Raw genomic sequence first — 12,794 nt, forward strand, 5'->3', positions numbered from 1 at the left:
CTTATTTCTTGCCTCAAATGTTTCCAGAAACACATTTCGCTGAACTGTTTTCGTGAAATAAGAGAAGAAAGTTTTCAAATGAGCCTCCATACTTTTTCCGGTTTGAAAGCTGGGAGCAGCAGCCAACAGAGTGAAAGCCTTCGTCCAATCAGGTGGGGACAGCCTTGTGTCTATGACAGCCCACCAAGCGTCCGATGTTGGGAAGCGTTGCGTTCCCTCACGATAAAAAACGCCCCTGTGGACACGTACCATTATCTCTCACTTAAAAGAGCCGGCTCTTAGAATTGGCTCGTTCGCGACGACACATCACTACAAGCCAGAGAAACACCCCACGCGCACCAGTTGTTTTAATTAAGATATTAATTCTTGTTAAACTGTGTCAATTATACTCACTAAATGTTCATATTGTACGGAAGTCTGTAGGCAAATGCAATTTAATTGTAATCCAAATAGATAATATACAAAAAGCCTAACTACAAATCCCATAATGTACCTGTTCGTTTCCTTGGAAACGCTCTGTTGTCTCTTCGACAGGTAATGTTTATCTAGAGAAGTCGACACACGGGTTTCTAAATAACCTATAAGCTAAATAGCGTGTTGCTTTGTCTAATTCGCTGTAGTTTTTTGGTAAGTGTAATATATGTGATAGGTCAACAATTAATTGAGGTAGGTCAATAACTAAAACACTGCTTGTGTGGATCTTTATATGGTTTATAGTACAGTCGTTGCATAACATTGAGGCATGGCAGGATAGCTATAAAGTGTGTTTTACAAATCCATGATATAACCTATGATGTTAGTTTGATTAAACTAATGGCGTTTGATGATCTCACCAGTAATTCACCATGCCCTCACTGTCCTCCCACAGGTGAGTGAATATATCACAGGTGTGAATATGTATGGAGCTCCAGTGGATTTATCTTTTAAACACATCAGCAGTTTGGCAGGTAGTACACTATCATATTCCTCTAAAGGTTTTTCAGCCGCTCCTTGTGGTACTTTACATTATTGTTTATTTCCTGTATTATCTCTATAATATTATTACAGCTCTGATAGGGACTATGCACATTACAGTGTACTGCAGTATACTTAAAGGTCTTATTGATAACATTTTATGTAGACGAATATTTAAAAAGAAAAAAAAAAAGTTACATCCTCAAGCCTTTAGAAAGGTGCTGAATAAAAATATGACTTTTCCTGAAAAAAAAAAAGAAGAAAAATCTAGATTTGGCGATTAAAAAAAATTGGCGGGTCCAAAATGAACAATTGTTTATCTCTGTGGAAGATATCTGATGTTTGGTTCCTACTTCTAACAAGGCTTGTGAGCCAATAGTAAAACAACGTTAGTATTACGTGGTATCTCTGGGTCGTCAGTTAGTGTGGGAAAAAAACGGTTAAATGGCTGAGATTGATGGTAAGTGCCTAGCATCGACTTGTAGTGAAGTAAATTCAGTGGAAAGGGGGAGGGAGAATGCGTCATCTAGTGGTTGAATGTTATCAAAGTTATCAATAACACCTTTAAAATGATCATAGAATTAGTACACATAAGAAAGACATTTTCAGTACATCTATGTATATAGTTTATGATAAACTTATAGGCTGTGTTATTCTTCTCTAAAATGAAATTGTAAGCATTTGAGCTACCAAATGAATGTATAACCACACGCTTCAAGATAATTCATTTAGAGGGACACTTAATGACCTCAATGCATGCTCTTTTATATACTGATCTATACATTTAAATTCCTTTGAAATAATGTGCACCACAAATACAATTTTACACAAAATCTGAAAATCTGAAAGCCAGTATTTAATATTCGCTGTATGTCTTTTATCTGTGGTCTCAGAAACATGGACAGAGGAACCCAGCAGCGGTCTGCGCCCTCTAAAGAGAAATCCAGAGATGAAGTACCTGAGCTGCTCCCTGCGTCTCAATAACAACAACATCACTGACCTTCATGACCTCCAGAAGACTGTTTGCCACTTCCTGGCTGAGCCATCGCAGCTCGCCTGGCTCGACCTTTCCTTCAACAACATCTCACACATAGATCAAGTATAAGCTTCCTCACTCCATGGCTTGTTTGCATGTTTTTTTACACAGTGGCTTCTGTGTAACATGTGTGTGCGCTTGTGTTCCAGGTTTTGTGCGAGCTGCGCGAACTGCGTGTGCTGTATTTACACGGCAACAGCATTTTTATTCTGTCAGAGGTGGACAAGCTAGAAGCGCTACCACATCTACATACCATCACTCTACATGGGAATGTCATAGAAACCAACAAGGCTTACAGGTGGAGACTTTCTTTAAAAATGTACCCCAAACACACAAAATCACGTACATCCTGCTTAACTGTAACATGTTTGGATGTTAGATTTTACTGCTCAGCTATTGTTGTGTGGTTCTTTATAAAAACTGGACGTGAATGAGCGTATCGACTGTGTAGAAAAATCAAAATCAAACTTAAATCAAAGGGCCACTGATGCACCATGGGTATGTGGTTTACGCAGGCAAAAGAGTCCATTGTCCATGCAAACTGTATGTGTTTCTGATGATTTCTTTATAAAAAAAAAAGCAAGCAAGCAAATGAAGCACAAAGAAAACATGGAAGTTGCTGCCTCTCTTCTTCTGTTAAAAATCCATAAGCCAGTTTACCCAGGTGCATGCTGGTTTTACCCAATTCATGAACAAAAGAAACAAAATATTAATTACGCCAAAAAACTAAATATACTAAACAAGAAAATAGTCAAACTTAACAAATAACTAGCAAATAAATCAATAATAATAAATCAAACAATACTACTTAATATTAGTAAAACAACAACTAAATACTAACAACAAATAAATAGCTCCTACAGTGACCATAAGCACCCAGCAGTAATCCACGACTGCTGCTGAGTACAGAACAGAACCAAAAACAGACAAAGTTAGCACTTCATACTGTCATACACTTCAGAGGTGCAGTTAGGGTTTATGCTTGGCAAGCATGAAGGTGCATAACTTTCTTAACAGGTGCTTAAATGTAGATCAAGCTCATATTACAGTTCATATCCTAGTCTGCGTAGCAACAGTTGCAAACACAGAGGGGAGGGGAGGGGGGGGGGGGGGGGGGGGGGGAAGACTGCTGGTTAAAAGTCTATTCCAATGACCTAGTTTAGTTTCTCAGGAATCAATGCAGCTTTATGATTGAATTGTACCGGTAAAGTGGAGATAAGGTCGACTTTCAACATTCAGTTTTCACATACAAAATGCATCCAAACTATTTAGTGCACATGCATGAATATGTGTTTTTGTGCATTTAGGAATCGCGTGATTTCTGCTCTGCCTCGATTAAAGGTGATGGACTTCAGTGCTGTGACACGCCAAGAGAGAGTCATGGCAAAGATTTGGCATCAGAGCAACAACCACAGCAGAAGCAGCAAGGAGACTCTCCAGTGACTGCTGGCTCGCCTCCATCGTGTTGTGTTGAAACCACAGTTTCACCCAAATGTGTGCTCCACATCCACTCCTGGAAAACCTCATATACTGTATGTTTCTCTGTATATCTGTGGTGAAATCAGCACTGCTTTTAATGTTTGTTTGTCCAGTTTTATCTGCTGAAATGAACAGATTGTTGGATAGTCCAAATAGAAGTCATCAACACTATATCACTCGATATAAATTATCCTAATATTAGCTCTGACATACTGTAGATGCATGTAAATTCTGATATTGTGGCAAACATGGGTGTGGAATATCTGAATATTGTTATGGATTATTTTTTTTTATAACAAAGCAGCATACCAGTTATTAATGTTAATGACAGTCTGTAGCTTTACAGAACCAACCACTTCCCAAATATGAGCATGTGGGTGTTAATTTAATAAAACACAAGTGTTTATGTTGAAAATCTTTAATGAATTAATTAAACCAAAAAACAAACCAAAGAAAAAAACAACCAAATTCATAAAACTTTTTGGTACTAGCCTAAGATATTACAAACATATTTCAGGTAGTATAACGCATTTGAGTAACAAACAAAACAGAAAAAAATGCCAAGAACCCATTGCAAAAAGCTCAAATTAATTGCGTGGTTGATAATAATCACAGCCTTGCAGATCATCCCTTTAGAGACTCCAGAGCGGCTCACCGTGCTCCCTGCACACGCATACAGTCATGTGCTCTCCTCCGAAGAGCAAATAAACATTTAAAAACAAATAAATAATCACAAAAAGGTCTCGGATCATTTTATCTGCTGTGGTACATGGATTGTTAGCGCTCTCCCCCCACACTGCTACAATGGTTAGTTTCTGATTAATATGAACAACTCAATCATATTACAATCTGCAGCGAAAAGCTTTTGTTTAAAAGCCGACAAATGCAGGCCTTAAAAGTGTTCTTGTGTTTCATAAAAACATTTATCATCACCACAAGATCTTTGCCAATCCTGACCGATGAACTCTCTGCAAAAAGAGGAACTTCATACAATCCATCATCCGTTTTTATATTCAATCAGAAAATTCTGTACAAAGGCGCCATGAATACATGATTTCTGTTCCTGCACCCTCCACACACCAACCCCCTCCATCTCTGTACGCCTCCACTGCTATTAAATATGTGAAGTTCTGGGATTTGATTTAAAGAGTCTTTTTTTTTTTTTAGTGCTAGAGAACTTGCAGAGGACAAATTACTGTCTGTAAACTTGAGAACCTGTGCCCCAAGAAAGCTCCATCTTCCCCCTCCCCTGTGGCATTAGCAAGCCCACCCAGCACCCTCCTGCTTGTGTTTGCATACCTCACTCACCAGAGGACACCAGCCATAGACGGGTCACTCATGATTTAGCCTCAACTGGAATAACAGATTACACACTAGAGATCAGGACTATAGTATAACAACCTTTTAAATTATAATGACACTTTTAACACATACTCTCTTTTTTCTGGCTTTGTTTTCGGAGTTAAAGACAAATGAAGTACAAACTTAATTGCCATGTTGCAAGTTTTTGTCTTGCACCTATGGTACTGTGATAATTCAAATTCTTCCATGTCACAGAGATTTCTAAAATCACACAGCTCTGTCCCAGGTGAATACACTGTATATTCTTCCAAGCCTTTATAACAGTCTGGGGTGCGGAGCTACCCTTGCTTGCCTGAGTTCACAGGATACGGAAACTAACTAAATAAAGATACTGAGAGAGCCCTGAAACCGTTTAGAGCGATCACCAAGATGGATGAATGATGATTTTTTTTTTCCACAGCTGGTTCTGACAGAGTCTGTGATCCATGTACAGAGGAGGCCTTGTTGTTGTAAATATGAGAGCACACCCCAATGGCCCATCTACAGTAGACCATATTCCATTGCCCATGCTGACGATTCGTCACTGACCCATAATTAAGTACACTAAAGGACAGCCATAGGGTGCAATCCTACACCGTCTCTGTCTTTATAGCAGTTAGAGGCATAGCTAAGAAGCACAAGGACCAAGATGCTTTAATAGAGGGTGGGCTGGAGGGTGAGGATGCAGAAGTGACACAGAGAGAGCGGGATGGGAGGAGCAATATGCAGGCCAGGGTCGCAGAATCAGGGAATGGCAAACTGGACCACCAGTTCTTCTTTAGCATCCACTTTGATTTGAGAGATTGCACTGTAAGCGTAAGCTGCTATCTTGGACACCTGCAAAGAAAGAGGAAGAGTTTATGTAAAGTGTGCTAAATAAATAAAATTCACAATGAGTAAAACCAGACTAGCCTGCTGTGTATGACCAACAGAATGTCTTTTTATTAGGTGGACAAAAATAGTAACAACAGACAAGCAATAGATATCTTTAAGATCTATTTTTAGCCACACATTTAGCCACACCCCCACACATTGACATACAACACAGCTACACATGTTGCATTACTGTCTCTCTGATGTTAAATGTAGCCAACAAGGAAACAACACATGACAAGATGCAATGTGGGTGCTGGAAACATGTCAATCATATCTTCCATGTGTGCTAGTGTGTGATTACCTGTTGAATATCTGAGTATGGCACCAGGTCACTCGCAAGCACTTGGTGGGGCTGGCTGGTGAGGGAGGGGAGAGCGAGGGCTTTCTTCTGGGGCAAAGTGTTGCTCAACACAGCCAGTTTTGTACTGAAATAAAACACAAGCTTACTGAGGAGCTGAAATAAAACTCAAGCTTACTGGGGAGCTGAAATAAAACACAAACTTTCGGTAGAGTTAAAACACAAGTTTGTCACCTTGACTGTTAATACTGCATTTTAGACTAAACATAGCTGCTGTGTTTGGTAGAAATCAATCCATTAGGTGTCAAGTTTGAGGGAAAGGCCAATGCTGTTGCAAAACAATTGTGTTAAATCACTTCCCCCATCACCTTCTTGAGTCATCGGTTGAAGTAGGAACTTTCAAACATTGTTTACAGTTTAATTATTACCACATTAATCTAAGCCAAAACAAACCAGTACATGCCAAACAGCTAGCTCACTTTTTAATAGCATTTAATGGGATCACAGGATTGTAATAAACCTGTCCAATCATTTCATTCAGTCCGAATGACTGTCAGTGTTGCCAACTTGGTGACTTTCTCTGTAGATTTAGGGACTTTTGGAGCTAGTGCTGCTAACTACTTTCATTGGAAAAGAGTTGGCAACACTGGATTCGGTTTTTCGGTTGGATCATTTTTAAAATCCAGCTTATTCTTGCTAGTTTCTTAGGATTACCAACCCTAGCTTTAAATTATCTGAACATCTCTTTCCCATAAGCTTTAAATTAGTGAGATACAGTATAGCCAGACAACACAACACCGTAAATCTCCATACCGTATATAAAGCACAAAAGTAAGCTCAACATCTTAAAAACTAAGAACGTTATCATTGTATGGCTCTAACAACTCAAATACTCATGCTATCTTTATAGTTTATAGGCTTCCTACATGAATGATTCATGATAACCATCTTCAGACGAGTGCAATACAGCCAGACCCACATCCTCCCCATACCTATGCACAGAAAATTGCACAATAAATATTACACAACTGCTCGCCCACATACCTGTATTGCCGAGCTTTGTCCATATATTCATGCTGCTCCATCATGACAGAGTCAGCTGCTGAGACATCAATGATGTTCCTGACAGAGAGGAAATAATGGCAGGTTTATTAAAAGGAGCGCATGAATTACTGCTTAATTATCAGGAATCACATGCTGAATCTGGCTCGTCTATGGTTGCATGAAGGAGTGTCTTACTGTGCCGTCTTGGTGAGGATGGATGTAAGGAGGGCCTGTTCATCCGTCCTCGCTGAGGGGACACTGTTACTGATCCAGTCAGTCCCATTTGGGGGTTTGCTGACAGGGTTCGGGTGGGGGATCAGCGGCTTACGTTCATCATTTTCCTAGAACGGGTCAATCAGAATAGGAATGAGTGATAAAGAAGTTTCCAGTTCATGACATTTCAACAAATTATGTTACAGTTATGTAGCAATTCAATACAGCAGAAATAATGCCAAAACAATGTGCCTTACCCACTATTTGTTTTAATCAGCATGACATTAAACATGATAATTGAGCCAATTAAATGAAACAATGAAGTACTGTGTGACCCATTAAAGTGGTTTCTCAATTGGATACATAAGAATTAAATAAAGTGTAAGTTTGCTAATATGTCTTGTTTGTGTCTTGTTACTGATAGAGAGTTCAATCATCCAATCCACCAAACAACTCAAAACAAGAGTCAATACCAACAGGAGAATACACTGTTAACCACTGGCAGAGCATTTTGGCAAATTTTTCTTGGGCGCTACCCAAATAATTAGTTGTGCTGCTCATCCCACAAATGCATGATCCTTACAAGTTGGACATCATTGTGAAGGTAAATAAACAGGCTTTCCAACGATGTAAAATACAATGCCAATTAGCATTGTAACAACAGAGAAATAATCCACCAAACACAAGTTACCAAACTTTTCCCCCCCAGTTTATAAACATAAACAAGTTCACACTGATTTTTAATAAGATTGAGTTTATCTAATGGTTATCTTACAAATAAACTACATTTTCAGAATAATACACATTATTCTGGTAAACCACAGACAGAGAGGTTAGATCTGATACTATTAAGATCAGATTAATGTCATATGAGGGGAAGTTACTTCCTTAAACTAAAAATAGCTAGGGTCATATGACATTACACACATCCAGAAAATGGTATCCAGAATATGTATCACTTCTGTTGGTGGTGGGCCTGTTTATGTTACAGCTGCATATTCAGTAATTTACTAGTAATTTGGTTTTCTTCTAAATTATGTTTCTTAGCTTTCAGATCTGTCATGCTATACATCATCTGACATTATGTGCCAACTTCACAGCCTTGCTTTGGGTCAGGCCTTTCCAGAAGGCTTTAACTTAGCTAGCTAGCTTTATTTCAAAGCTTAAATCTTTCCTGTTTGCTGCTGCCTTTTTAATAAACCAGATGATGATCTTATACTGCACTAGAGCTTTTACTCTTGTGTGTTATACTCTATTTTAGCTTCTATCCTAGCTTTTATTTTTATTTTTATTTTTCTAATCTTTAAAGTTTTCATAACTGTTTTAATTATATCTTAATTTTCTTTTGCACTTTGTCGCAATGCTCTTGAATGTTTATGTAAAGCACTTTGAACTGCCTTGGGTCAGGCCTTTAACTTAGCTACATAGCTTAGCAAGCTAAAGCTGCTTTTCAGGTGTCATATGACTTTAACTATTAAAAAAACGACCACATGGTAACCTCGTCACACATGCATTTCATGTATGAAACATGGTCTATAAACACAATAACACCACGTGCTTTGTTTCTTAGTAATATTATGATATTTATGGGGCTAGTTTTAGCCGGTTAGCAGCTAGCGTAGCTTAGCTTAGCTTCTCTCATCTCACCTGCTCTGTGGTCTCGTTCTCGCTGCTATAGCAACAACCCATGTTCAGCGTTCAGCGTCCCGAGGGGCGAAGCTACACGACCCCGGCTTCTCCGTCAGAAACGAGCCGTGTTTATCTTCTACAACGAAACAGAAACACTCTCCTGCTTGGTTTTTTACTTTAGCTTCATGTAGCTGAATGTAGGAAGCTACTGTCAACAGCAGCTCCTCGGACGAGCTATCACATGACAGCAGCTCTGGTGCAACAACACAAGACGATCACTTCCGGTTATGTGAGAAGCAGCTGAGGACTCCGTCACGTGACAGGGGGGGATTTTCAAATGTGAGTTTTTTTTATTTTTTTATTTTTTTTTTATTGAAGATAATTAATTTATAAACATTAAGGCATTGTAATCTAAACTCAATACTGTGATGGAATTTTCTATTAAAGGGACTATTTGTAACTTTTTAAGCGTATAAATGTAGCGGGTCGCCACACATGCGCGTTCGCATATGCGCGCTTGCGTGTGGCTGGAGCCTTGTCTCCGCTGCCTGCTCTCCTTCACTCAGAATACGCGCGCGTCCTCACTGTCTCGCTCCACCTCTAGACGTGAACGCGCGCTCACTACACACTGCAGAAGAGTTAGTTTAGCTCTGAGAATATCTAGTGAATGCACAGGGGACGTTTGTGCAGAAATAAATGCTGCAGTTCCTCCAGACCAACAGAGCTTTCCCGTGTCTTGTGAAGTGACGGAGCTCTTCAGAGAGTACATTGTCTTCTCGTTACCGACCGGGTGCAGGTGTCTCCTCTGCTCTCTCCGGCTGCGGGCGGAGAGAGCAGGGAGACACACTGCAGAGCCCCGCTGCTTCAGCCTGCACTTAGGCAGGAAAAGCCAACACTAGGATCAGACCTAAATCATGTTCATGGAGAGACCTTCGTCTGGTCAGCTAACATTACTGCTAAGCAGCTGAAATATAGAGTGATATTGTGCTTTTAGCTGACGTGTGTCGCCTCACTGTTTTGAGCGATGCTCGTTCAGGTATATTGAGAGCGAGCAAGCGCGAGCCCGACGCTGACTTTCGTTGATTTCAAGGCCACAGGTGTCGCTGTTAAGAAGCATTTCTGAAAGTTACAAATAGTCCCTTTAATTCCTCTCTTCTTGGTTGGGAGGTCAGAGTGTTTCTCAGAGTGTGCCTCTGTTGACATTATTGGGTTAGAGTCCTGCCTAAGGGAGCCACCGTTATCTGTACAGCTGTGTCTTGTAATGGCAATTTTCATATCTGCAGTTTAACACTGTACCTTTAGATAATCTCAGGGCCTCACATGTTCAACTTTGTCACCATAGGACAGTGACCTGACATTTTAGATCTCTGTAACTGCAAACAACAGATTGCTGAAATACTTGTTATGTCTTGTGATGCTCTGTTGTCTGCTGTGTGCTGACGCATTGATACACTTTCTATCCTTCTCTTCTTTTCTTCTTTGCACTTATCTTCGTGTTATGCTTTAAATGTATAAATACTGACTACTCTTTGTATTCAGGGCTCACTTGCCACAGTCCACAACAGGTGGCTGTGCTCGTGAGTCCATCTGCAGTCCATCTGCAGATGTTTTAGTTATTAATGTATGCCTTTTTATTAAATTCACTTAAAGACAAGTTGTTACGTTGGTTTGTGTCTTGTTTTAACAGAAACTGCCACCACAGTCTGTAGTAGGGACCATAGAGCCAGTCGCTGGGGCAACCAGGGTCAGAGATGCCAGAGGAACGGAGTAAGTCAAAACATGATAAGGGTAAAACACTGAGCACCAGGGAGGAAGGGCAGAGTTGTGAGACCTTCACGCAATGGTGGAGACCTGACAATTGCTCCTTGATTAAGCTTCAATAAACCTTCTGTGTAAGACATCAACAGCTCCAGGGCCTCTTCCTTCCTATTGAGTTAACTTGTGTATCAGAAATTCCATCACAAATACTTCTAACATACAAGGCACAATTGGATAGGAAAGATAACTTAAATTATTAAAAAAATAATATAATAACAAAAATAAAAGAGGATAGAAAATAATTAAAAGGAACCAAAAAAAGAAATGCATAAATAAATAAATAATAAGAATGCACTCTTCCATAGTAGTAGGTTGTCATCATCATATATGTTCAGTTCTTCATAAGCTCTGAGGAGAGACTTTGCATGTTGTCCATTCATTAGTCTTAAAGCACTGAGATGATTGTCCACAAGGTCCCTTTTGAAAACTGAAAATAGGGGTTTAATTTTCCTCCATTTGGATGCATGGATGAAAAACTTTTCAAATGTGAGTTATGTAAATAAATAAATAAAGTGAGGAGCAATGGGACAAAAATAAAAATACTCAATTAAAACTGCAAAGATTATTATTATTTTTAATTTACTTATCTTTTTGTGTTTTTGGTCCTTTCCTTTTTTCTTTTTTTTTGTATATGTTTTGTTTATGTTTCTATCGGATTTAATTAATTTATATGTATAAATGTAATTGTTTCTGAAATGAATTCTGCTTATTTAATGGTGCAGTAATATTGTTATAGGGATGGGGGTATAATTTGTTTATACAATTATTTCTGTGATTTATTGGATTTTGTACAGAATACCAATAAAAAGACTTTAAACCAAAACTGCAAAGATAATGTAAGCTGCAAAGCACAAAACAATTTGCTACCTAACTGTATTCAGAGGTTGTAGGAAATTAGAGCGATCCATTATGAATTTAAGTAAATAGGTGTTTAAAAAAACAAGGGTAAGGACAAATAGGCTATAAAGAATAGCATGTATATGGGGAAATAATATATATACTATACGATATGGGATTAACTTGTGGAATGGTTGTGCCAAGGAATTAAAAATGTGTATTTTACTTTGCAAATACATTAAAAAATTTAAAAAATAAGGCGGTAAAGATAGCCGTATATAAAACTGAGTTATTATTATTGTGTATGTTGTTTCAGTTTTGATTTTTTTATAGCCTAAACCTAGTAGGTAAAGGATTGCCTATTAGAATATGCTATGTAAAAAGGATTGGTATGCTTCAGCCAATATTTTTCTGTCAATATTGTTGTTTTCCCTTTAATTTAATGCCTTATTGTTATTTATTTATTTTGTTGTGCATTTTTTTTTTAATTTGTTAATAAGTACCGATATAATTTACAACTACTACTACTACACATTAAATTTGAAAAATAAATTAAAAAAACAGGTTGCATATCAATATTTTTTGGTAATTTAAGAGAGGGACCCTTTAAAAGCAGATTTTTTGTTTTCTATTGTGCTTGTGCAGTGCATATTTCTGAATTGAACTGTGTTTAATCACACCACCACAAACAGACCAAAAATATTATTTCAACGTAGAAGTATGTAATGACACCACCATGTGTATCCTGCTGTGTGCACTGTGCTCATGGGAACTTGACGGAGTACAGGTTAATTCAGCCCTGCTTCAACAGTGTTATTGATGCATTAACCTGCAAATATTTTGATATTGGTCATGCTCAATGTAGTTGCTGTTTAACCTCCATATTTATTTTATGATCTTGAAATAAACATAAAATACATACTTTGCTTAATCGCCAGCTACAGTCGTGCATGTGATTTGCAGTGCTGATGCACTGAATGCACTATACTACTTGAGTAAAGCGCCAGTTCCACCTACTCAAGCAGTGTTTTTCTCTGAAAGAGGGTAGCAAATTTAATGAAATACAAACATTGCAAATATTTAAGTTTGAGCTTTCTATAGTCACACCACTACTACTACTACTACTGAGCAAAATCAAATAGACGGCAGCAGGAGAATGGAACAGGACGAGGCATGTTGATGGCAGTCTCAAGATGAAAGGGTCTCTCACACCCTCTGGCTGAGTATGATGACAGAGTACCACTCAGTGCTTCTCTAACACACAACAGT

General features: G+C 38.5%; 2 protein-coding genes across 6 annotated transcripts; one reads left to right on the forward strand and one right to left on the reverse strand.

Moving 5' to 3' along the window:
* The first annotated feature begins 306 nt into the window (after positions 1–306).
* lrrc51 (leucine rich repeat containing 51) lies at positions 307–4,372 on the forward strand. 5 transcript variants are annotated; one of them, XM_037775498.1, is made up of 5 exons: positions 307–423; positions 888–947; positions 1,848–2,053; positions 2,140–2,288; positions 3,298–4,372. In XM_037775498.1, exons 2-5 carry the CDS (start codon positions 896–898, stop codon positions 3,431–3,433), a joined length of 543 nt encoding a protein of 180 aa, XP_037631426.1. In that variant the 5' UTR covers positions 307–423; positions 888–895; the 3' UTR covers positions 3,434–4,372. The 5 variants fall into 5 exon arrangements, with proteins under 5 accessions (XP_037631426.1, XP_037631427.1, XP_037631425.1 ...); XM_037775499.1 differs by having other exon boundaries at positions 393–534; XM_037775497.1 differs by lacking the exon at positions 307–423 and adding an exon at positions 530–627.
* lamtor1 (late endosomal/lysosomal adaptor, MAPK and MTOR activator 1) lies at positions 4,207–9,144 on the reverse strand. The gene is made up of 5 exons (XM_037775502.1): positions 8,889–9,144; positions 7,224–7,369; positions 7,029–7,106; positions 5,988–6,111; positions 4,207–5,647 (listed from the first exon to the last, which is right to left on the reverse strand). The coding sequence occupies exons 1-5, from the start codon at positions 8,928–8,930 to the stop codon at positions 5,555–5,557; spliced, it is 483 nt and encodes a 160-aa protein (XP_037631430.1). The 5' UTR covers positions 8,931–9,144; the 3' UTR covers positions 4,207–5,554.
* Between the last annotated feature and the right edge of the window lie 3,650 nt (positions 9,145–12,794).

Source organism: Sebastes umbrosus, chromosome 7 (assembly GCF_015220745.1).
Source record: "Sebastes umbrosus isolate fSebUmb1 chromosome 7, fSebUmb1.pri, whole genome shotgun sequence".
NCBI lineage: Eukaryota > Metazoa > Chordata > Actinopteri > Perciformes > Sebastidae > Sebastes > Sebastes umbrosus.